The 27379-nt window shown below is 35.9% G+C and overlaps 1 protein-coding gene across 1 annotated transcript; it reads right to left on the bottom strand.

Annotated features, from left to right (window-relative positions):
- Window positions 1-264: 264 nt before the first annotated feature.
- Window positions 265-27264, bottom strand: RAD17 (RAD17 checkpoint clamp loader component). Its single transcript, XM_044657678.1, has 17 exons — window positions 27186-27264; window positions 24779-24882; window positions 23285-23545; window positions 19555-19638; window positions 17224-17380; window positions 15631-15767; window positions 15094-15146; window positions 14884-15009; window positions 14716-14785; window positions 12377-12488; window positions 9556-9750; window positions 6408-6493; window positions 6168-6314; window positions 5539-5688; window positions 3703-3823; window positions 2355-2412; window positions 265-1403 (listed from the first exon to the last, which is right to left on the bottom strand). The coding sequence occupies exons 1-17, from the start codon at window positions 27214-27216 to the stop codon at window positions 1127-1129; spliced, it is 2169 nt and encodes a 722-aa protein (XP_044513613.1). The 5' UTR covers window positions 27217-27264; the 3' UTR covers window positions 265-1126.
- Between the last annotated feature and the right edge of the window lie 115 nt (window positions 27265-27379).

The following is a 27379-nucleotide window of genomic DNA, read 5'->3' as shown; positions in this document are numbered from 1 at the left end:
AACCGGAAGTGCCCTGGACGCAGGTTGGGGGTGGTCCAGCCCAGCTCCCTGAGTTAACCGAGCCCCCCGCCCGCCCCTAGACAAAAAAAGCTCCTGGGAACAGTCAACGATGCAAGCATGGGGTAAAGGTGTCCCAAATGGATTTGCTGGGGAGAATCAAAGGCTAGAAACGTATCCACGCCCCTTCAACCTCCCCCTCGCGGAAAACCGCCCAGGGAAAGCCAAAGGGCAGAGATTTTGGTATGGCCGGCAAGGAACAACCGCTAGCTTCTGCTTCTTTTACTCACCTATCAAAAAGCTTTTAATAATGGGGGAAATTTACGTTGCCATAACTAAATACAAGAGAAGTCAGTGCCACCGAAATCGTAAATATTGAAGAAATAAAATGCATTTAATTTTTTTGTTTAAAATATGATACATTTTGAGTAGATATATGCATAATTTATTGAAAAATAATTACACAACATAGGCTTTCACGTTTTAAACATTTATAAAAATAGACAGGTAAAGGAAAACAAAAAATGGTAATAAGGCTCTAAGTTTATTTACATCTTGAATAGTTTACAAGTGAACTATTTTAGTTTTACAGTTTATATATACAATATTCTCAAATTATGCATTAATTCACATTTTTTAATTTAGCATAACCTTCACATGAACTTGCTGATAAATGTTGACCTCTCCACTGTACACCACTTAATAGAACTAAATAAATACTAGTGGAAATTTTTTTTTAAATAACTTAAAAGATCTTACTATTTACTAATTGCTGTGTTTCAAAAACTTCGTAACTTTTCCATAAAAATGCTTGCTATGTCTTTTGATTGTTTTATCAATATTCCTTTAAAAAGGGTTCAGATTTAAGCTAAACATTTAAAGCCTGATTGAATTTATTCTTTCCCCATTAAAGGTATAATCAGTCCCATAAAATGGACTTGTATAGTAATACAAGTGTACAGACTACATACATTTTGCAAGTATAGACTATACACCACACAGGTGGACTTTCACAATACAATAATTTCACTGGAAACACATTAACTTTATTCAAGTAACTTCATTTACCACTGAATAAAATTAAAATGAATTTGTCAAAGAGCACCTGACCATCAAGTAGGTTATTTAGCTACATTTCATCACTGTCATATTCCTCTATTGTGATCTCTTCTTCCTCCATGAATCCTTGAGCTGTAGCAGGCTGGGGCTGGCTGGCCGGTAGATCTGTTCCACTAGTCTGACTCGAAGGAAGAAATAATGATGTTTCTGCATCAGTCTCTGAAGTTTTGATTTTGTCCTTGTGCATAAGTATCTTTGTAGGTGGTGATCCTTCACGATTAGCCTCATCATCACTGTTAGAGTCTATCATTCCAGAATCCTTATCAGTTAGGGCTTCCATTTTCAATCTGTTAAAAATCATGTGACAGCCATTAATAATAGACTAGTGTAGTTCTTTGAACTATGCTATAATTAAGATAATTAACAAAATTTCCTTACTGCCTCCTCCTACCCTAAAATTTTGAAATTATTTAGCTGATAGCTTCATTTGATCTATTTCAATGAAGCATTTCCTTCCAACATAAAACTTTAATGATAAGATGATAAAAAGGATGGTCATAAACCAAGTTTCCTGATAGATTATATGTTGAAAAGTAACATATGATTCTTAGCTGTGTGACCCTGAGTAAGTCACTTAACCCCAACTGCCTAGACCTTTCTGCACTTCTGCCTTGGAAACAATCCTTAATATTGATTCTAAGATGGAAAGTAAAGGTTTAAAAAAATAATAATACATGTGGGTAGAGAGTCAGGCCCAGAGAGAGGAGGTCCTAGGTTCAAATCTGATTTCAAGAGACTTCCTAGCTATGTGATCCTGGACAAGTCACTTAGCCCCAACTGCTTATCCCTTACTCCTCTTCTGCCTTGCAACCCATTCTAAGACAGAAGGGAAGGGCTTAAAGGGGAAAAAAAGTAATATATGAAGGGAGGCACTGAATACTTCAGAAAGCTGATTTCTAGCTTTATGTTAGCTGAAGAGTGAAAGAAATTTGAATCTCTCTCCAGGGAACTTAAGATCAAAAGAAATATTAATGATTTGAAAAGTATCTATTTTAAATATACTGGATACTACTAATAAATAATCTTAGAATCCCAATTACTAAAATCAATTTGGCAAAGAAAAGAAGTGTAGAAAATATTAACAGTGGCTTTTTATGGTAGCTTCTGACTAATTGCAGACATTAAAATCACTGACTTGGAATATGACAGATAAAATAGATTTCTTGGATTAAACAGTTTGCTAATACTAAAGTAAAATAGAAATAAGTCACGGAATAATGCCCAACATCTCTGGTTACCTTCCAAAAAACCTCCTTAGGGGAAGCCTTCCAACATCCTGGATAAAAGCAATCTGAGCTGAAAAGGGAGAATAAAAAACTTAATTTCAAACTAGATCAAATATATTCAGGGCACAAAATTCTTAATATACATACTTTTTGACACAATTAGGAAAGAACTGTTTATCAGTAATACTGCCTTCTAAAAGATTCTTAAAACTATATAGTTAACCTTACTAGTCTTTCCCTCTGGTCAGACAGAGATTTCTTCTGTTGTTCCCTCCCCAACCCCTCTTCCCCACCTTCCTCCCAAGCCCATTTTCCTAGTCTCTTCAAGAACCAATCTCCCTTCATTTCATATAAGCCTTCTGCTTCAGAGTATTATTGTTTAGTTTTTAAATTGCTCCTTTGGGAATTAGATTTCTTTCTTCCTCATAAAAAATAAGTAATGAAAAGACACCAAATATAGCATGGAAAATGCTTTTGGAAAAATCACACTGTCCTCTCAGCCATGGATATTCTGATTTTGCTTTAGCCCCAAGGATATAAATTCATGAAGGGGAAGATAGTGTCTATTAAATAAGAAAAAATCTAAAAATGTTTCAGTGCACCTACTACAGATGCCTAACATTCTATTAAGTACCATAGTATGAAATACCTTTAAGTTGGTTCCGTTCAAGTTTAGGGGAAACCAGAGGGAAGCCAGTTTTGATTCTAGGGCTAATTTAGGGGTCCCATATACTATAGTACATAGTTTCAGACCCAATTCCCATGTACCCAAACTCCCAGATTACCCCCAGAACTAAACTAGAAATTTGGAGTCAACTGGATATACTATGATCTCAGAGTTAGAACTAACCTACTTTTAAGGCAGACTACTTTTTTAGAGTAGGGAACTACTATAAAATTGTAATTATATTTGTAAAGAAGGGGCTAAGAACGCACTAATCAAATGAGTGTAATTTTCTCCGTATAAGAATAGGTGGTTAATGGAACATTAAGCAATAGGCATATTTACCACACAATACTGAGAAATGAATATAGTATGATAATGTGATTAGGGAAAAAATCCTTCTTAGGAAAAATTAAAATTCATATTATGATCTTGATTTCTTTAAAAATAAATTGATAAAAATAAAATACTAATAATAAATAAGTAGTAAGTCCCCTTTTAATACCATAATCATTTCAGGATATTAGCCTATTCTCAGAACTGAATACTTCATCCCTTGTAAAAAATCAGAACAGTTAAACAAAAAAACCCAGATCTAATGATGTATGCAACACTGTTCCCTTTTAAGTCACTTCTCTCTTTACTGATAGGAGAAAGGTATATTTCATCATCTCTTCTTAGGTCCATTATTATTACCTTGATTTCTCATTGGATTAGTTAGCATAGCCAGGTATGGCAATAGCTGCGTTTGAAGACACAAAGGGGGTAAGCAGAAACTGGAAAAAAGTGACTTTGCTGCCAGGCAATTTTCACGATACTATTTAGCAAAAGGAAGAAAAATAAAAATCATTAAATTCTACTGAGGAAATTACAACATTTTATTTCATTCATTCATTCATTCATTCATTCATTCATTCATTCATTCATTCATCCATTCATCCATTTATTTATTTATACATTTTTTAAACCCTCATCTTCTGTGTATTGGCTCATAGGTAGAAGAGTGGTAAGGGTGGGCAATGGGGGTCAAGTGACTTGCCCAGGGTCATGCAGCTGGGAAGTGTCTGAGGCAGAATTTGAACCTAGGACCTCCCGTCTCTAGGCCTGACTCTCAATCCTCTGAGCTACCTACCCAGCTGCCCCTCTAAATTACATTTTAAAATAAATTTCAAAGCACTTTTTAGATGATCAAATTAACCCCTCTATTAACTGCTTCAGCATTGACTTAAAGAACCTTTAGGTGACTTATGTGTCAGAACATTCCTATCTATAATAGGAACTTTGGCTTTTCCATGTAGCAAGAGAAGGTCTCTAGGGGTAGGAAAATATGTCACTGTAAAAATTAAGGAAATTTTATTTATAAACACATAACCTAAATCACCCCAACCCCAAATAGAAGTATGTCATGCTTACATTTTTTAATAACCTCAATATCTGAAAACCTTCAGGGTTTTAATTTTATCTCCACAAAGTATCATTTACAAATTATTTTATTTAAGAAACATAATAAAACTCTCTTTAAGTTTGGTCTTCTAAGAATTTTCTTGAAGCATAAGAAATATCCATTCTGAATTATGGTAAATGGTTGCTCTGATAGGGCTAGTCTCAGAATTCTTATATAGATTACAAAGAGGAATCAAATGGAAATTACTAAGGGGCTCCTTTACTTATAATTTTCAGCCAAGAAAGTTGCTGATCTTACATTTTTATTCAGCCAACTAAAAGCCTCACTTCTTCCTGTGAACTCCACCTCTTATGATCTCTAATTTCCTTCACTGCATGACTCAAATGCCACTTCCTAAAAAAGGCTTTCTTCTGATCCTTCCAGTTATTAGTATTCTCCCCCTCTTGATGCTTCTTTGATAACTGTATTTACTAATATGGATATATGTGAAATCCCCACCCGTACTTCCTCATATAAACTCTTGGAGGGATTTGACTTATTTCTGTCTCACTGATGCCCTCTCTTTCTGTCTTCCTCATAGAATGTAAATAGCAAATAGCATAGTGCCTGGCACAGAGTAGGTACTCAATAAATAAATGCTCACTGATTACTCCTTGATAGATTTGTCTTTGTCTCTCCTAGGGCACTGAAAGGTCAGATGCTTAATCCTGTTCCCCTCCAGTATGTCAGAGGTAGGCCCTGAATTCAGGACTTCTCGAGTCAGGCTTGTTCTCTATCTTTTATGCCAAAGTGACTGTCAGAACCCTACGCCCTCTTAAGATTTTAAGTGGAAGAGGAAACAGATTTTTTTTTTTTTTTTGGTAGGAGAAGTTGCGGGAACTTCTTCTAGGATAAAATCATAGGTTGAGTGCAAAACAAAACCAAGACCTACCCATGTCCTAGCAGCGCATTGCACTAAGTGTAAATTGCTAGAATACCTATATGAGCTTAATTTTTTCCCATTCCTTTTCAAATACTTTAAAAGTTAATAGACTTAATATTCAAAATGGCATTTCTGCTCATGTTTTGGCTTGTTTCTAAGTAAATTGGGGATCTTGACAATTTTTCATCAGTGACTTCAATGTTACCTTTCTACTTATCAGGAACCACTGAGGTTTGTGCAGAGGTCGAAAACTTGCTCCTCCTCCTTGACAATAAGCAAAACCTCTGGATTTGTTGGAATGCATCACACCTCTTGTAGCTACAGATGCACTGTACTCCCCAAGAGTGGTCCTTGACTAAGAAATAAAATGATATGCAATCAAATTAGATTGTGCATATAACATGCTTTAAGATACAATTTAAAGTACTCGTGATATAAAAGATTGAGTATCACTGTGGTGTGTGGTGGAATTTAAATATAATAATTATCTAAATTCCACAGTATCAAGAAGAAAAACCTCCCAGAATCATTTCAAAACATCCAAAGTGGTTTTTTCCTAGTTATCATTTTACATTATCCCTCAAAATAGTTACTGAAATTTCTTCATATCAAATTGAGATGGTAAAGGAAATCTTGGTCAAATTAAAAAAACAAACAATCATTTGATGTATATGCAGCTTTCCTAATTCTAGTGTTACTGTTGTCATAAACAAAATATGAAACAATTCTAAAACTTCAATGTACATTTTGATGGTTTACTACAAATGATAAAAAACCTAAGGTGTTCCACCTTCCTATATATAAGGAAACAATTAAACAAAACATTAGTCTTACATTCCAGTCACCATGGAGGATGTCAGCACAACTCATGTATTCACTGGCTCTCACAAGATCTTCTATTTCAGTGAAGAAATCTACATAGTTTTGGTGAAGGTATAAATTAAACAGCTCTCCAGGCATGTGTGACTTTTCTACAACCTCCTAGTCAATTAGAAATATATATTTAAGTATATTAATAGAAAGGTAGTGGTCAAAAATGTTTTATTTTAAATCCATAATTGCAAGTGTCATTACCTCGGGTTCAACAAGTAACAGGTCCCGTTCATATTCTGACAAATGAGAAGGTAATCGAGGAAATTCCAATTCCGTTAGAGGTGTTCCTGTAAATAATTTCCACATTTACTGAAGATAGATTTAAGTGCTTATTATTTATCAAGTACTTTGCTAAGTGCTGGGAATATCAATAGGAAAGTGTGACAGTCCCTGACCTTAAGGAGCTCACCCTGTAAAAACAATAACAAAGAAAGAATTCTGTCCATAGTTCATGAAAATGCCATATTGTTCCTATGGAATGTTGCAGGGGAGATGGCAGGACCCTAAGGACCTTGGGAATCAATGGCAGGCAGATGGTCCTTGACCAAGAGACCAGTGAGTCCCAGAATCACAATGGAATGAGGCTCTAGGATATCTCTGGCAAAGGTGAACATGGAAACAAAAGTTAGCAGTCAGCTGAGAGTGGTCATGCAGTACCTAATGGGAACTAGGTACTAATATATGAATACTCACCAAGTTGTTAAATATCATAATTCATATAATAAGCCTATTTTATACATTAGGCAACAAAGTCAGGATCTAGGAGCTTAAGTGAATTGCTCTCTCCTGATACTATCTAGTCCAGACTATGCAGTGCAGATAAATCAGGGCCCCTGTGGAGTTGATCCAGTAGTACATATGTCATGAACAAAAATATAACAGGACAGTACGCTGGGATGAGAATTGAGTAAGAAGAAAAGAACAAATTGGATTATATTTGGGAAATTGCACAGGCTTGTCAGTAACTCAAAGCTTTTCCATAAAACAGAATCACCTGTTTTTTAGTACCTATATGCTTAGAGTGAAGCTCAGCTGTGACTGATGGAATACTAGAATATTTGAATAAATCAAGAATGTGGCCCTCCTTAAGGGCAATTGAAAAGACACATGAGTAGACATAGTCTGCAACATCTTGACAAATATGAGCTGTGCACAAGAAAGCAACATAGAAGATATTTTTAACATAAATATGTCAGAAAAGTAAGTGGACCACTCAAATAGCAAGAGAGAAAGATGAATGGCCCAAGGGCTTTTAGAGGAGGGATATTTAACCTAGGATCCATGAACTTGTGTTTTTAATAATTGGTTTCTTTTTCAATTCTATGTATTTTATTTATGAATTTAAAAATAACATTCTGAGAAGGGGTCCATGATTTAAAAAAGATCAGGACCCCTGTTCCAGAGGAAGCACTTAACATACAAGGTAGAACCAATATGAAACATTAAAAGAAGTAGTAGCAATGATCAAAAAAATATGGATTGATTTTGTTCTGTAGCACTAGAGGAAGAGAATTATATCAATGAAATCACATATACTCTGAAATATAAACAAAATGAGCAATAAATAACAGATCAAACTATGCTTACTATTGTTTTATAATTAAGTTAAAATTGAATCAGAAATGACACCAAGTATTTAAAAGTCCAATATCTGAAGTTATTTTAAAACTTAAAAACAATGTTAGGTGAGAGGGCAGGGTAGGTCAGTGGATAGAGAGCCAGGCTTGGATACAGGAAGTTCTGTGTTCAAATCTACACTCAGACATTTACTAGCTATGTAACCCTGGGCAAGTCACTTAACTCCCCATTGCCTAGCCTTTACTGTTCTTCTGCCTTAGAAACAATACAAAGTATTTATTCTACAACTCTACAATGGGAGGGTTAAAAAAAAAAAGGTTGGTGGAAACCCAAAAGTATCCTTTAAAAGGAGATTCAATGAGTTATCAAAGGAATCTGTACTATTTTGTTTTTGTCATTAGGTCAATATGAAAAATGAAAAGTTAAAACTGATCTTATTTATTATTTTCTAACTATGAGTATTTATAAGAATACTTATAAAACTATTTTTTCCTCTAGAAGGGCTATTAAAAATTTTACAATCACTGAAATGGAAGTTAGATCAACAGCATTTAATTTTGTCTGTGAATCTAAGTTTAGCACTTTTCCCATTGTGTCTTGCCTTCAAAAGTATCTGGTTTTCTAAAACTTTTCAAAAAAGAAATCATTCAAGCTGTGGACTATTAAGTATATGGTTAACTGAGATTATCTATGAATACCAAGAAATGATGGCAAACTAATAAACTGTATAGGGATAATTGATTAAGGGCCAAGAAATGACTTGTTATAACAGTCCTAAGTCATAGAAAGTTTAATGGATTAACTTTTAACTTCAGGTGAGTCCTTCTTTTGACTAAAAGGGAAACTCTCCTTTAGTATTCAAAATTCCAGGTATAAATATTGCATTCTAATCCACAAGTTAAAAGTTTTCCTTCTGACACAACTACCAAATTTGCCAATAAAAGTCTAAGCTGTACACCAAGTGACCATTCTACAACCATGGCCATAATCAATTAAAAGTTCAAAATATTTCAAATCAAGGAGATCTAAAGGTGAGGAATGGAGGTAGCAACTTATACTCCTATAATTTAAGAAACTAGAGAATCTAAGACAGAAGCTAAGAGTTGGGAATCAGCAACAGCTCTGACAGCATCAAAGAACAACATCATTCCCTCACAGATATTAGTTATTTATACTGTATTTTATACTGTCAATTACTTTAACTGGATGTTTAAATTGATATTTTTCCTAAAACGAGAGGTAAGGGAAGGAAGAAAAATATGGGAGATTAGGAAAGGCAAGTCCAAGCAGAGTTCTGGAGTGGTGGGACTTTGGAAAATAAAAAGGTAGCAAAAGGACAGTGAATTCTGGATAACACTGGATGAAAGAGGAATTTAAAAGAGCAGAGTAAGAGCACTAAAAAAAAAATTCCTATGACTCTGGTAGCAAACCCTTGGTCACTAAAAATGCTTAGGTTGCTGAACAAAAACCATCTCACCTAAATAGATTATTATCTTAATATTAAAGAGCTATATTAAAAGAGTAAAAGTCCCATGATTCACTGGGAACACTGGTAGTATTTACCCTCACAGAAAGTAAATTATTATTTATAGCTAACATTAATGTTTGTTGAATAAACAAATGAAAGCTCAAGTTCACATCTGTAGTGTCTTCTTGATTAACAAATTCAACCAAATGTCACTGTTAATGTATTAATATTTATAAACCTAGTTTTTTATTAAGTAAACATTCATGTACTTAAAATACCAAAGAATAAAGGCTCCTTACTTACTTTTACAATATAATATCTTTCCCAAAGCTCTGAAAAGAAAGAGACAGGCATCTTTGCCACCAATTGCCTGAACTTCTTGGTTTTCCAAAGTACTATCAGGTCTCTTTCTCTGCCTTGCTTTTGACAACAAGACATCTGATTTTAATGAAGACATCCCTTTTTTCCTTGACCAAAAATTGGTCTCCTCAGAATTACCTGCAATAAAGTAACAAAAAAATTCAAATATACAGAAATGATACTTAATTATACCTGACAATATTCAATTAAAAAATGAATACAAACGAAATCATCAATGTGACTACGTAAGTGTATAATTCAACACATTATCATGTCCATACACTCCTAAAAACCATTTGCTGGCTGGAGGTATTCTTCTAGATCTCTTGATGTTGAATGGACACCAATGGGTTCTTGGGCTGCACCATGGATATTGCTACCTCTTCATTTCCTTTTCTTGTCCTCAATTCTTTGCTAGTAATATATTTCAGCCTATTCATACCCACCACGCACTTTTCTACTGCCCTTTGAGCAACCTGTAGTTATTTGGACTCATATTTCATGATTCTCAGCCACAGTATTACTGAAAAAATGCTATTAAAAAGATGGATTTTCCCCTCCAGGAAAAATTTGGGGTCATTGAAAGTATAGCATAACTGACTAAAGGCCATACATATAATACTTTTAAAGACTTTTAAGAGCTGGAAAGGGTCTCCATGACAATATACTTGAACCTTCTTCTCATTTTACAGATGAAGAAACTAAGGTACAGAGAAGCCAAGTGACTTCTCCAAGGACAAACTAGCAGTTTCAGAGTTAATGTTTTTTACCACTGCATCACAAATCCTGCTATGTTTGACCAAGATATGTGAATTGATGGATCAGCTCTACAGGCCATCTATCCATCTTCATACCACAGTCTGAACAAGAGGCATCTTTCCTTTCACATGGCTTTTCTTATGTGGAGTTAGACTAGATTCTCTTGAGTGATTAGGTCTCTCACTGAAGAGGCTCTACAGTGTAAATAAGATCAGTATAATATCATCTTCAAACAGGAGCATCTAAAGGATCTTACCATCAGGGGATCTAGCTTCTATCTGGACCATCCTACACACATTATTCATATATTTCTCTGTTTTTAATATTTCGCTGGTCAGAAGATTATCAGAAAAAAACCTTGTATCTGAAGCTTTTTATTCCTTTGACTTATACTTAGGAGACACCTTATTTCAGAAGAGTCTTGAAGGTGGCATTTTTCTCAACAGAATCAGATTCTTTTTATGATCACTGAATAATAAGCACAGTGGGGTCTGGTATTTTCTAACATCCTTCAATCAATTACATAATTTCCAAGATGTGTTTGGCTGTAAAGTAACATGTGTAAGTCTGCCCATTTCCTTCTAATATCTTCAGTAAGATGCCCTTAAGACATGTGAAGTTAACCCTTATAAAAGTCTTTTGTTAAGAATATTTTTCATCCCTAGACCTTTCTTTTCTTATTTTCTTCTTAAACCATTCTCTCTATATATTTGACTCACACTCCATTTCCCTAAAACTACAGAGATTCCTCAAACGAAAGAGTCAGATTTATATTGGGATGTCTCTCATTGGGAGGTACTAAAAAGCAAACAAAACCCCACAAAAGTTCAATGTGTGGGGTTCTAGGAACTTTTAAAATATATTCTTGAGAGTTTTAAAAGTTCCCCAAATGGGGGCAGCTGGGTAGCTCAGTGGATTGAGAGTCAGGCCTAGAGACGGGAGGTCCTAGGTTCAGATCCGGCCTCAGATACTTCCCAGCTGTGTGACCCTGGGCAAGTCACTTGACCCCCATTGCCTACCCTTACCACTCTTCCACCTATAAGTTAATACACAGAAGTTAAGGGTTTAAAAAAAAAAAAAGTTCCCCAAATGGTATGGGGCCATTAAGAACTATGTTTTAACCACAACACAGTAGTGATTCTAAGATGGAAGGTAAGGGTTTAAAACTATATATATAGGGGGCAGCTGGGTAGCTCAGTGGAGTGAGAGTCAGGCCTAGAGACAGGAGGTCCTAGGTTCAAATCCGGCCTCAGCCACTTCCCAGCTGTGTGACCCCCATTGCCCACCCTTACCAATCTTCCACCTATGAGACAATACACCAAAGTACAAGGGTTTAAAAAAAACAAAGAAAAAAAAACTATATATATATATATATATCTCAACATCATATATATTACTTTAAGGTGAAAAAGGCATGATTATTTTGCAGCCTATAATACTTAGAAATGTTAAATACCAACTTGTTGCTTGATTATCATGTGTAGCACATATGAATTCAATCCAGCTTTCTTCTATTAGTATATACAAAATATACTGGTATAAAAATACACTAGTATATTAAAATTTTTTTTTCGACAATTCAAAGTCATTAGCATTTTTTAATACATAATAAGGGAATTCAATAAAATAAATTCAAATAAAATATATGGTTGTAAAAAGTACAATCTAAATAAAATAATTAATTCATAAAATAGACGGATGGAATAATTCCATCGTTCAACCAAAGTATGGTCTGACAGCTCCTACAAGGAAGTAGTCCTTGAAATGTCGAGAGAGCTAGGTATTAAACCAAGCAAAGTAGATGAGGTTTGTGCACAAACACTCCCTTTATCATCTAGTATAGCTACATTGGACATTTCCATTTTTTAAAGGTAAAAACTTAGGTTATATTTCAGTTGTTTAGGGACTAAGCAATAAAATTTTAAAATGCTCAAATATTTTTACTATTTTATTTCACTTCATAACTGACCAAGAAAATGTCATCTACGCTTATATCTATATTTACCTTTAAAAGAAGAAAACTGGAGACTGTTTATTGCACTTCTTATATCACCAGAACATCCTTTACAAAGCAACTCTAAAGCTGGCTTCTCAGGAACAGCAATTTTTCCTCCATTCTTAAGTCAGAGAAATTGAAAAAATCAACATTATTTTTTGAACTAGTGAAAAAAATAAGGGACATATCTGTACACAAGAAAAGACTGAGAGATTCTTATAGAATTACCTGCCAAGGTATTATTCAAATACAAATGCAATAATGCCTTCCAGTTAATTATATTAATAGTGCCCTAAACAAAATAGACACCTAATAAGTTCATGTTGAATTTAATATAAATTCCAGAGTATTAATTATTTTTATCTTTACTTCAGTTATGCTATTTTAAAATAATGTTTCTATTATGTGAAATAATAGAATAAAAATTAAGAAGCCACAACTTGTAAACTTTTGAAGTCTAAAGTTTCCTCAAGCAACCTCAGAGCAGAATTTCTGAAATCAGGGATTCTTTAATTTTTCTTCTTTTGTTTTTTATGTGCATGGCTCTCCCTACCTTCTGATAGCCTGGTGAAGTCTATGGACCCCTTCTCAGAATAACTTTTTTTAATGTATAAAATATATAGGATTATACTAAGGAAACAAAGTATACCAAAATAGTTATGAGCATGTTTAAAAAGAAAAAGGTCATGGACACCAAGTTAAAGAACTCTAGTCCTAAGTATTAAGGGTCAATATTATTTACCCCTTGTTCTACCTCCCTACTTCTCATCCTAGAGATGCCTCTATCCAGAGATCCTCTCCTGACTGGTGAGTCCCTGGCCCTAGTCATCAACCAGGAGATGTCTAGGACAAAAGTAAAAGTGAAGAAAGATACAGATCATTTCTATCTCGGTAAATCGGGGAATGCTACAGGAGGGATGGCTAGTATAGCTGCTCTACCATATGTTTCCCAACACAACTTCATATGAAGGTTCTGTCCTGACTTTCCAATTGCCTGAGAGACATTCATGCCAATGTTCCAAAGACATCTTTAGTTCCGCATGGTATAGAACTCATCTTGTTTTCCATAAATCCATTTTTCCTTCTTCTGAACTAACCTATATATGTTGAAGTACCATCAGTTAGCAATACTGGAGTTATCTTCAACTTTTCACTCTTCATTCCCCATGCCCAATTCATTTCCAAATTGTCTTCATTCTTCTTTCACAAAACCTCTCATGTTGTCCCCTTCTCTACATAACAGCTACTACTCTAATTCAGGTTATCACCTCTCACCAGGGCAATCTCTAGCCAACTGGTTTCCCTTATTCCAGTATTCCTTCTCCCAGTTCAGCCTACTCATAGCTGCCAAACTGATATAATATATAGATGTGACCACGTCACTTCCCTACTTCAATATCTTCAATGATTCCTTATAGCCTAAATGACAAAATCCTCATCCTGCCATTGAAACTCCTCTATTATGTGGCTCTCATCTACTCCTTTCCAGTTTTATTTCATATTATTTCATTTAATGTACTCTGTTATAGTCAAAATGCACTTATTACTCTTCCTGACAAAACCTTTCATCTTCTGCCTGTGTGTTTGTCCAAATGTTTTCTCATATCTGGAACACTCTCATCACTTCTGCTCCGTGGGCATGGTAGTGAACACTCCTAAAAAAAGCCTTTTGTTTCTCCCAGATGTTTATGTTTTTTCTCTTTTCAAATTGAAATTACTTTCTATTCAAATATCTGTCTAAATGGGGTACCTAATAAGTTCTCTGAAGGCAGGTACTATTAATTTTTTTGAATTGGTTTTTTAGAACCTAGAATAGTTACCTAAGAAGTGTCTGTTGGTTAAATTGACAGGCCAGTGTGCAAGAGATTGTAAACTATATTATGACAGTCTATCAATTAATTTCCAATGTACAGAATTTCTGACGCTTTTGTAAATAGCTGGGTTAGTAATTTGTTTAATGGAGGATACAATGAGTAATTAAGTGACTCTCTAAAATACCTAGGGGCAGTGGATTGAGAGTCAGGCCTAGAGACGGGAGGTCCTAGGTTCAAATCTGGCCTCACTTCCCAGCTGTTTACCCTGGGCAAGTCACTTGATCCCCATTGCCCACCCTTACCACGCCTTCCACATAGGAGCCAATACACAGAAGTTAAGGGCTAAAAAAAAAAATAAAAGAAAGTAAAAGAAAATACCTAAAAGGAAATGCTGACTTCTTAGTACAATCAATGTAATAGATATAATTTATAATGCAGCAGGTCCAGAAAAGAGAAATTTAAATAAGAAATGAAAAGTATTATACTTTTAAAAATGTCGTTACCACATAAATGTAATCAATATTTGAAACTTACCATATTAGCTTCTATTGCTGCTATTCTACTAAGAACTTTCATCATAATTGTTGGTGCCACAGGATTGAAACTGTCAGAAGTTTATAGGAAGAAAAATACTGGTTAATGACATTCTAAAGTTACATTCCTTTTATGAATGCTACAAGAGACACAAAGAAATCTTCTTACCTAATGTTAGATATGGAACATTCTTCTTGGATTTCTTTGGGGAACAATAATCTCTGACTACTGGCTCCACTAAGACTATCAGAGATTATAAATATAAGAGGACATCGACCTAGCCTCACAAATGTCCTAAAATGATAGGCAGGAAAAGTTAGAGATTGTAATTATTATTTCAATTAATTTGAAGTTCTAGTAAATGTCACTGAAACTTACCTTAATATTTCATGTAAAGTACTTGGATCTCTATAGAATTGATTAGGCATATCCTATTGAAAACAGCATAAAAATTATCCATTTCTAACTGCATATGTATGTTATAGATAGACAATTACCAAGTAAAACCTCTTTCCAACTCACTTAAATTCTTTGTTCCAACTTATGTTCCAAAAGAACTAGGAAAATGTAGGATATACAGTTTATTAAAGTATCCATCTGTCATTAGGAATCTCATTTATAAATCAGTATTTACAGAAAGTGTCCTACACTAAAATTTATCTAATTCTACAATTAAGACATTTGTATCTCTTCTATTAATGATAAATTATTTAGGACTGCTAACATGACATAAGCCTAAGCTTTATATCTGAACATCAATTCTACTTAACATGTCAGTGTCATCACAATCAGACAAGAAATAAATAACCAAGTTTTGGGGGTAGGTATAGCCTTTTGAGATACACATACACACACACACACACACACACACACACACACACACACACACACACACACACACACATTTTTTTTTACCTCAATTAAAATAATCTTCTTATCAGTGTGCAGACAATCACCAAGCATCTGTAGTTTGTTATATTTATTTGCTCTCAACAGAAACTCTTGAAAAATAGTCATCTGAGATTGACTAGGAACCATGTGGAAACTTGATTCTGAAAAGCAAGCATTTTTCTTGTCAACAAATCAGAAAACACACAAATGATGTCCCTCTTGTTCAACTGTTCAGTAAAAAACTGTCAAAAGACATTGTGATTTCTAGCTTCTGCTCTATTACCTATGTCTTTGGAAAAAAGTCACTTAAATTCTATGGATGCCAGTTTCTACCCCTTTCCCATGACCAGGGGTGTAGAATCAATGACTTTTTAAAATCCCTTACCTTCTGTCTTAGAATTGATACTAAGGGGGGCAGCTGGGTAGCTCAGTGGATTGAGAGCCAGGCCTAGAGATGGGAGGTCCTAGGTTCAGATCTGGCCTCACACTTCCCAGTGTGTGGCCCTGGGCAAGTCACTTGACCCCCATTGCCTACCCTTACCACTCTTCTGCCTTAGAACCAATACACAGTATTGATTCCAAGATGGAAGGTAAGGGTTTATAATTTAAAAAAAAAAAGAAAGAATTAATACTAAGAATGGGTTCCGAGGTAGAAAAGTGGTAAGGGCTAGGTAGTAGGGGCTAAGTGACTTGCCCAGGGTAGAACAGCTAGGAAGAGTCTGAGGCCAGACTTGAATACAGGCCTTCCCATCTCTATGGCTCACTCTCTACCACTGAGCCACCTAGCTGCCCCAAATAAATGACTTTTAAGGTCCATCTCAGCTCTAAGATTTTAAGAACAATCTTTGTTTGTCTATTCCCTTTCCCAAGTATGTCAAGCACATCTGAGGACTTTAAGTTAAGATTTACCCCATCCCTCACAATTAAACATTTGTCTTTCAATTCACCTATTCATTTGGGTCAAGAGGGAAGTTTTCTTTTCTTTTTTTTTGTTGTTGTTAATTGAAAAATAAAAGTAAAAAGGTAAAAACAAAAACAAACTACCCTTAACGAATGGAAGTTAATGCAGGTGGGTTTCTGGATAATTAAGATAATAATAATGATGATGATGATGATGATGTCTTCATCCCCCCCACCCCCAAGCCCTTAATTCTCTATTATGAGAGGTTTCTTTGCCAGTCAAAATAATCTTATTAATATCCTGGAATACTCCTCCATCATCTTGTCATGTTACTCAACATTAAATAGCATGATCAAATAGTGTTGAGAGAAAGGAAAGCACAATTGTAACTTGCCCTGGTCACTACTATGACCCTGAATGTGTTGATAAGATAAAAGATTTAGAGCTGGAAGAAACTAAGGTCCAGAGATAGTTCCCAAGGTCCCACAAGTAGTCAGGGATAGACCTAAGATTTGAACCCTCATCCTAACTCTAAATTCAACCCTCTTTAGGTCCCCGAAGAAGAATGTGAACTCAGCTTTGGTGACAACACTCTTTAACTTCAGACCCAAGAAAAATTTTTAGAAGTAGTGGTATTTATGTGATACAGGATGAACTTCCCATCTACTTTCTACAAAGAAGTGCCCCTCTCCCTTCCAAAACAAAATAAATCTCACCAAGATTAAACCCATCCTTCATATCATGTTTTCTGGAGTCTAGAAAAACAGGGTTAATCCATTCTTGCACCTCAATACCGAGCTCCTTAACTAGTATTTGTAGAGTTGCTGTTTTTCCACATCCAGGAGGACCTGTTATTATTAGAATAGGCCCACCCTATGACAAAGACAAATATTATACATTAAAAATGTTGATGAAATATGTCAAAGTAACAATATATATATTTTACTTGCTATTCCTCTATATTAACATAGTACAACTTTTCTATTATGCTAGTTGGCATATTATACATTTTCTACACAAAACAAAGAAGTCATTTTATAAAAACCTCAGAGTAGTTGAAAGACACCAAATCCTCTATAACAATGGTGGGCAACCTTTTTGGCAGTGAGAGCCATAAAGGCCTGCAGAAGGAAGAGGATGGAGGAGGAAGGTGCTGGAATATGGGGCGGGGACTGAAGGGCCCCCTGGGGCACATCCTGGGGTTCTGCCAGGACTGGCGGGTAGGGAGGTGGAGCCAGATATGGCTTGGGAGCCAACGTTGTAGACCCCTGCTCTATAACCATGGTGGTGAACCTAAGGCACATGTGCTAGAGAAAGCACTCAGAGGCTTCTCTGTGGGTATGCCTGCTGTCACCCCAGCACAGAGTTCACCAGAGTTAGTTACTAGAAAGTCAGAGGGATGTGGGGTTGGGCTGCTCCCCTCCCCCTCTCCATGTGCACCTGAGGACATCACCCACCTCTCTAAAAGGTTCATCATCACTGCTCTATAAGACTTCCCACCCCAACACCCACCCGTTTTTATCCGTTCCTTGCAATGTAGTTCCACTAAAACTTCACAATAGGTCTTCAACATAACCAAGGGCTGGGAATCTCCATGCTTGGAGTGAACTACCTGTGTGTCTCTCATTCAATAGATAGATACTTCTAGACGAACAAGTGCCATTAACTAGGTCAAGAATTATGAAAGGGTATGCCTAATTTCTTGCCTTTGGAATTTGTGTGTTTACTAGCAGACAGAAAATTACCCATCACTGTATATATGCTGAAACTTCAGGATCCTAAACTTGGGCCACTCATTTTATTTCTGTTGCGGGAATGACTATCATTTCATGCACCTGGGTTTGCAACCTTGGAGTTCCTCCATTCCTCACTCTCCCTCACCACACATGTACAATATTTTTACATATATTCTATTCTTTCTGTTCACATAGCCAATGTGATAATACATGTATAACCTAGACTGAATTGCTTGTCAGCTCTGGGAGGAGGGAGAGAAGAAGGAAGGGAGACAATATGGATTATATAACTTCAGAAAATTTATGTGGAAATTTGTTATTAAAATAAAAAATCTAAATAAAAAAAAAAAAGATCCACCACCTCAAAAAAAAAAAAAAGACCATGTCATTCTGATACACAATAAGCTAATAGTTCTCTATTGTCCCTAAATCAAATATAAGCTCCTTTGACTTTTAAGACCTTTCACACACTATGACCCCAACCTGCTGCTTTATCAGATATTATATTCCTTCATGTTCTTTTCAGTCCAACTAAACTAACCTTTTTCTTATATCAGAGGTGTCAAAACTTGGCCAAGACTGACCCACAAAACTCCCAAATGCAGCCCAAACAAAATTTAAATGTAATTGGGAAATGTTTATTTAATAAAATAAAATTAAGATGCAATACAATATTGATAATATTAATTTGTGGTTTTCTAAGTCACTATGCAGCCCACAGGAATCCATTTCTACTTGAGTTTTGACACCAGTCTTAAATAATACTCTGTCTATATACCTTCTCCACATTGGTTGTCTCCCATACCAGGAACACTCTCTCTTCTTACTTCCACCTCTTAGAATCCCTTTTTGTATTCTAAAACTCAGCTATGAGAGATAGTGGAGTTTAGAAGGGTCTGGCATGCATGGTCCATGGGGTTCACAAAAAGTTGGATTCAACTGAACAACAAATGCCACCTACTATATGAAACTTTCCTGATCCCTTCTTGCCCTCTCTCAAATCCACTTTCCTACCTCCTAGGGCCTTCCAATGCCAGATTACTTTGTAATTATTTTGTATACACTTATCAACACATGTGGTTTCTCAAGATAGAATGTAAACTCCATGAGGGCAGGGACTGTTTTATTTTTGCCTCAGTGGGTGAGACCTGTGACAAAGTAAGCGCTTAGTGAATTCTTACTGATTCCCTAGCTCCAAAAAACCTATTCTTCTCCAATAACTAGACATATTTAAATTCTCACTACAATCTGCAGAGCAGTATATAATTTATAAAACATTTAAAAGTGAGATTATGAGGAATGTATAATTACCTGTTTTGGCTGCCACTCAAAAACATGAGCTTTTAACCAGGTTTCAAGTTCTTCAATTTTCTTCTTATGTACAGCAAGTTCATTCTAGCATGAAAGATTAAAGTTTTAAGAATAGTTAAAATTTATTTTGATTTAAAATAAATAATAACTCACATTTGATATAGTACTTGAAGTTTTTACACTTTCCTTACAACTATTCTAGGAAGGTAGTATATGTACCGAACACTTCAAAGTTAAATGAACAGGTTAATTAAAAAAAAACACTAGGGAATGACCTAAATCAAATTATGAAAAGCAACATGAGTAGAACCAAGAGAACATTATATACAGCTACAGAATTAATGTTTGCAGAATAACTTGTAAATGACCAAGAACTGATGAATAGAAACACAAGACATAGTTTATACATATATATTTTTTAAATCAAATGAAGCCTTTTTTAATGTGGGGATGGAAGGGAGGGAAGAAGGGAGATACCTGGAAATTTTAATATAGCCAACAAACAAGTAAATTAATTTAAACAAAGTCCTCAATTGATTAATAAACAGATGATCAAAAGGTATTTGGTTGGTGTTTTGGTAAAAGGGAGGGGGAAGGAAAGAATATGAATCATGTAACCATGGAAAAATATTCTAAATTAATTAGTTAATTAAAAGAAAGAAGTACATCTAAGAAAGGCTAGTAAGAATGCACATAGAAATTATCTTACAAATCTAACCAAAAGGATATTAAAAGGGACAGGAGAGGGAGAAGACTGCTTATGTAGATCCCCTAAGACAGGGGTTGGCAACGTATGGCTCTTTCTGCAGGAGCCATAAAGTCAATTTTTTTTCAGGCACTGTTACAGGAGTGTACATTGTGAGCACTGTACAGCTCTCACAAAATCACATTTTAAAAAATGTGGCGTTTATGGCTCTCATGGCCAAAAAGGTTGCTGACCCCTGCTCTAAGATAAGAGACATAGAGTAGCCACACAGAAGAAAGAAAAATAGAGTTAGGACATCCACAAATTCACAGGAGACAAAAATACAAGAAAGGAACCAGTAGTAAAACTCATGGTCTTAGGTTTCTATTAACAAATGCCTAAGACTGTGGTAAATGAAGAAGAAAATAGAGTTTCTATAGGATTCAAGGAGGTAAACAATCTAGTATCACTGAGACTTGGTGAGATGAAACCCAATGACTAAACTATGGGTCTAAATGGGAATACTTTATTCAATAGCAAAAAGGTTTAGGGATAGGGTAGTACTGTGTATTAAGAAGGCATAGAGGGCAGCTACTTGGCATAGTAGACAGAGTGCCAGGCCTGAAGTCAGAAGGTCCTGGGTTCAGATGGGGGCTCAGATATTTCCTAGCTGTGTGACCCAGGGCAAGTCACTTAACACCAACTGCCTAGCCCTTGCCCTTTTCTCTTAGTGTTATTGAGAAAGTAAGAATTTTTTAAAAAAGGAACAAGGCACCTAGTAGCACAGTGGATAGAATGCCAATTTTGGAGTCAGGAGGAACTAGGTTCAAATCTGTCCTCAAGGTACTTCCTAGCTGTATGACCGTGGGAAAGTCAATTAATTTCAATTGCCTAACACTTGCTACTCTTCTGATTTAGAATTGATACTAAAACAGAAGGTAAGAATTTAAATAAAAAAAGTATACTCACAAAGAGTATGTATACTTGTAACAAATTATGGTATTATCAATGTAATGGAATATTACTCTGCCATAAGAAATGATCAGAGACAATTTCAGAAAAATCTGGAAAATCTTGTATGAATTGATACAGAATGAAATGAGTAGAACCAGTAGAAAAATTTATACAATAACAACAATGTGAAAATAATTTTGAAAAGACAACTCAGATCTAACCAATCACAATTCTATGATAGCAATGATTAAGAATGCTACAAAAACCTTGAGAAATGGTAAGATGCAGAATGAGATATATATTTTTGGATATGATAGATGTGGAAATTTGTTTTGTTTGACTCTGCATATTCATTATAAGGTTTTTTTGGGATGGTTTTCTCCTCCAATGACTTGGATAGAGTGGAAGGAGAGAAAATAAAAAAAGTTGTTAAATGAGTAACTAAAACTTAGAGCTGTTTTTTTAAACCCTTACCTTCTGTCTTAGAATCAATATTGTGTGTTAGCTCTAAGGCAGAAGAGTGGTAAGGGATAAGCCAGTGATGGGCAAATTACAGCCTTCAGGCCAGATGCTGCCCCCTGAAATGTTCTATCAGGGCAGTGGACATTATTCCTAATCTGATGAATACAATGAGTAGGATACAATACAATGAAACTTCAAGAGTTACCTTAGAAACAATGAGCATTTGCTTTCCTTAGGCTCCCTCTTTAAAAAGTTTGCCTAACATTGGGCTAGGCAATGGGGGTTACGTAACCTGCCCAGGGTCACACAGCTAGAAGTGCCTGAGGCCAGATTTGAACCTAAGATCCCCTGTCTCTAGGCTTGGTTCTCAATCCACTGAGTCACATACCTGCCCCCTTAAAGCCATTTTTTAAAAAAGAAGGTATATTCATATGAGGAAATACAGGAGCCAGAGATAGGAGAACAAGGTAGGGAATATTTTTAGGCCAAAGGAGAGAGAGAAACAATGTATTCATCATTGGAGCATACTATAGCGAACTGGGACAGAGAGGGGAAAATAAAGGAGGAATGTGAGGAAGATTCACATCTGGCAAAGAGGAATGATACAGTATTGATGGAGGGACTTCAGTTATCTAGACATTTGTTGAAATTTTCTCTAACAAAAGCAGAGCAACTAATAACTTGTTTTTCCTTAGTGATAATTCCATCCTTCAAGAGGTAAAACCCACACAAAGAAGCTCTTTTCTGAAATTATTGGTTTGGACTGAAACCATGGGATCTGGGGGGAGAAAAGAGCCTTTAAACTTAAGTTTGTGATAATGAAAAGGTAACAGATATAGTCTGAAGTACACCCTAGATTTTTGAAAAACAGATTTTAAAAAGTTCAAAGGAAAGATAGATAAGAGCCCATGGATTTTTGATTTAGGGAAAGTCTACCTAAGAGGGACAGGAGACTCAAAAATGAGAAGTTAAAAACACGAAGGCAAACAATCCTAAAGGAAAAGTAGAATTCATCCAAAGAGACCACTGTAGACACATAGGGCACACTCAATGTTCAACTTAAGATTTTAAAAATTACTATAGATTCAGCAACGTCAGTTAATTCTTAATATAAAAACATTCATGAGCCTGTGAAAATAGAATGAAGAGGATATGAAGATGCCACCACACAGAGCTCATGGCTTCAACTGATCTGCTGATATTAAATCATAATGCTTTAAACAGTGTATAATAGAAAAACTACTACCAGAAATGCATTGGTTTTTACTTTGTTTCAACTAATCATAAATGAATTATTAAAATGAAAATTCAGTCAGGTGGGGGAAGAGAAAAATTCTTTATTTTTAGAGATTGAATAAATTTCTTATTTGAGCTAAACTTAAATTCATGAAAACTAGTAAGGCACATGTATAATAAGGAATAACAAATTTTTTTTGGGGGGGGACGGACGGATAGAGACCTTACTATAAGAAAAAAATATTACACAAGAAAAACCCTTAAATATTGTAAGTAATTTAGAAAGATTTTTAAAAATTAAATCATAAAATATGTTCATAATCTTTTCAACTGGTATCATTTTCAGTTCCTGGCTAAATTTAGCTGCCTAAAAATACTGAAATGATTTTGTACCTGAGTTTCCGGTTTGTATTTGTCTACCCATGGTTCATTTTCAGATATATTTTCATTTAAATTTGCTTCAACACTAATCTGTTTTGAGGAAGAAGATTTTCCTTTTTTTCTGGCTAGAAATTTGCTACTTTCTAATGTGGAAGGCAAATCTTTTCTTCTCTGATGAAAATTATTTACTGCCAGAGATTCAGTTTTAAGAGCAGAAGAAATGTCTGTGTTCCCAACAAAATCATCAAATGAAGGCTCTACCCAGTTGGTTATCTAGGGGGAAAAAAAAAAATCAATGTAAATTGTATAACTATTTTTGCTCCCTCCCTTCCTCATCCCTAATATATAAGTTTCTTGAACTTTGACAGTTATACAACTTAAAATGCTGACTTGCAACATATTCATCCATAATACTTGAAACAGGGTGGGTGTTTTGGTAGTTATAATTTGCATTTATACCATTTTTATATTATGCATATAAATTCAAACTAACAAAAATGGTAATGTAAATCAACATTCTGTAGTTGATACCATACTAACTATAGGAGTATCATTTCAAAGTGGCTATAATACTTTTAAACTTTTGTGAACAAGTAAAAATTTGCCAATTTACCCATTTTGCAATTATAGCCTGATTTGCCTCTTCACTGTAATGAGCACCTAATATTGAGTAAATAAGAGGTAAGGTTTTAAGGGAAATTGTGATTTATCCCTAATAAATGAAATGCCACAATAATTAATTAAGCAGGCATTTAGTAGCTCCTATTATGTGCCAGGCACTGTGCTAAGTATACAAAGACAAAAATTAATGGTATACATTTGCTTCCTTTACTTCTTTTTTCGTTAATATTATTAAATGTATAAACAAACACTTGTAAATCACCAATTAAGAGAGTTCAATTTGCAGACCCAACATAATGATTATTTCAAGAAGTAAAATTTTTAAGATGGCTATTCTAACATCCTAATCATAATAGTTACTAGTTATCAAAAATATAAATCTAGAAAAATCTATTGAAATTCAGCACCCTTGCCATCGCTGAATAATTTGTATACTTATTTGCCTCTTGTATGCAGAACTTTATATTGCTGGGTAAAAGGAATGAATAAATCAAATTTCCTTTAATGAGTATTTTTATTATTGATTCTCTTAATTCACAAAGAATACAGACTTTTTATTGTGTTACTCTTATTTCCATTGTAAAGGAAATAGGTAAATTATTTACTCAAAATGAGAGTTGGCAGAAAATTTAGGAGCTAACACTAAACCCCAAAAGATAACTAGAAACTTGAATATTTCTGCCTCTGTTCTCTGATCCTTGCTTTGTTACTCAAAACCTAAAGCTGTATAACCATGAACAATAAGGCAACAGGATTAAGCACAAATTCAGCTATTCATGTTCTCATTTTAAACCACTTCTATACTTTGTGAGATGAGCTAAAACAGCCATTGCTATATTACTTTATTTGTAACTAGTTACAGTTATTAACAATAATGCATCATACCTTTGTGGAAGCTACCTTTCGTCTAAGAGAAGTTTTTGACATTATAAACCTTAATAGTTCCCATCCGTAGTACAGAACCTGCAGTACATTAAAGTATAAATCACCTGAAATGGAAAGAAAATATATTTGTAGAAGTCTTTGTCTTTCCTTCAAAATTAAGAAAATTATAAATACAAACATTAAATTATAATTAAGATATAACTCAAAAACATATTTATTGTATTGATGTATTTGTTTTCTAGATGTGTGATCATGGGCAAGTCTACCTCACAGGGGGCTTAAAAGAGAGAATGGATTAAAATTGTTTTGTAAACTTTAAAGTTCTACCTAAGATTAAGAAAGGGGTAGTTCAGCAGAGACTTGGGAGTTAGGAAGATGCTAGTTCAAATAGTCTCAAACACCTGAATGGTCTTGGTTTAAGTAACTTATTCTCATTTGTAAACAGGGATAATATCTACTTCATAAAATTGTTAGAATCAAATGAGAACAAGCACAAAAACCTTGGCAAATTAGTGATATAAATGCTAGCAGTTATTATTTGCAAATAATATAATTGAGGGAAGAAGTATTTTTTTAGAAATCTATTCCAAAAATTTTATTATCAAATGAAGCTGTCACAACTGATTCATGTGTGGCTTTTCTTACACTGTAAATAGAATGTCTTTATAAGTCAGAGTCGGCCTGTCAGGAAAGCTGAGTGCTACAGAATCAATGCTAGAACCGTGGTGCTAGAGACTTTTGAGAGTCCCTTAGAAAGCAAGGAGATTAAATCAGTTGATACTTAAAACTAATTCAAGCTACTTAGCTGAATCTTAAATACTTTGGCCACTTAATGAGAAGGCAGGATTCATTGGAAAAGACCCTGATGTTGGAATAGATTGAAGACAAAAAGAAAAGGGGACAGTGGAGGATAAGATGGAAAGGTAGTGCCATTGAAGGAAGGGATTTCAGATAGAGGATGGTTGAAGGGCCTGATGTGGTATGGTCCATGGGGTCCTGAGATGTACAGAACTGAACAACAACAAAATAGGATATACCTACTGTATACAAGAAATACTTAGAGTGCCTGCATAAATTCAAGTGTATGGAAGAAAAAAAGGGGCAGTTCCCATTTGTGGCATCCTAAAATTAAAATTTCAAAGTATTATTTCAAATCAGAATAAAAGTGCTTGGTTTCCTGAAACATAAAAGCCAATAAAATGGAACATATTACTTCTGAACAAAAGAGTTTAAGTTGTCCACAGAGCCGGTTTTTAAAAAAATCTTTACCTTCTGTCTTAGAATCAATACTATGTATTGGTTCTAAAGCAGAGTGTGGTTAAGGGCTAGGCAATGAAGGTTAAGTGACTTGCCATGGCCATACAGCTAGGAAGAGCTTGAGGCCACATTTGAACTCCGGTCTCTCAATTTACTGAGCAACCCAGCTGCCCCCCGCCCACATCCCTTTTTTTTTTTTTTTTTAATTTTTTTTTTTAAACCCTTGTACTTCGGTGTATTGTCTCATAGGTGGAAGATTGGTAATGGGGGTCAAGTGACTTGCCCAGGGTCACACAGCTGGGAAGTGGCTGAGGCCGGGTTTGAACCTAGGACCTCCGGTCTCTAGGCCTGACTCTCACTCCACTGAGCTACCCAGCTACCCCCCCCCCCCACATCCCTTTTTAAAAAAATTATTTGGCTCTCCCAGATTTGAAAACATGCTTCTTGGGGAAAACCTGATTTTTTTTTCTCTCAGAAAGAATGCACAAAGCTTGCATTTTAAGACCTACAAGTCTTGAACCCAGTCGTGTTTGAAGCACACAGACTTAAAAACAAAACAAATCAGCCAACCGAGGAATGGAAATAAACATGCAAAACTATCAATTGAAGGCATTTTCAAGTAGGAGCGAAACACTAAATTTCTTGACTTCAAAACCCTCGATCTCGCTACTTTTAGGGCTGGAAAGAGGTCACCGAACCGCTATTTGAAACGGGATTATCCCGTACAAGATTCCGTCGACAAGAGGTCACCTAGCCAAGAGGGCCGGATGATGGGGAGCTCAATACCTCTCGCAGTCCAAGTCAGTTCTCATTGTGAGGATATGCAGAAAAGGAACTTCCTGTGTGCTCAGACTCTAGGGGCGTGCAGAGTAACGGGCAGTCCGCCCGTTAGTTACGAGGACCCCAGGAGCCTTTTAAAAACCTGGGTTGAGGAGCTTCCCCCGTCAACCTGCCGGCCCCCCGGACGTCGCTCGCGATCTCGTCCCCCGTCCGCTCGCTCCCTCCCGGCCTCCGTACTCCTCCCCCTGCGTTAGTGGTTGCTCGCGGCCAGACGGCGAAACGACTCCGAGTCATCCTGGGGCCGCGGGCTAAGGGCCCAGATCGGCAGCCAGCGGGACGGGCAAGCCTCTCCCGCTCGCGGCAGCCTCACCTGCTGGCAGAGGGCAGTGATCCTGCGGCATCCCCCCCCTCTCCGGGGGAGGTTGCTGCGGCGGCGAACCGAGTCCAGATGCGGCAGCCAAGCGGCACTCGGAAGACCCAACTGGGAGCCGAGGCTGAGGCCCCGCCTCCCGGCAGGGGGGGCCTCCCACGGCGGCTGGCGCCTAGGCGACGGGGCCTGAGGGG

Source organism: Gracilinanus agilis, chromosome 1 (assembly GCF_016433145.1).
Source record: "Gracilinanus agilis isolate LMUSP501 chromosome 1, AgileGrace, whole genome shotgun sequence".
Taxonomy (NCBI): domain Eukaryota; kingdom Metazoa; phylum Chordata; class Mammalia; order Didelphimorphia; family Didelphidae; genus Gracilinanus; species Gracilinanus agilis.
Note: the sequence above shows the minus strand (reverse complement) of the source record. Positions and strands in the feature narration are given on the sequence as shown.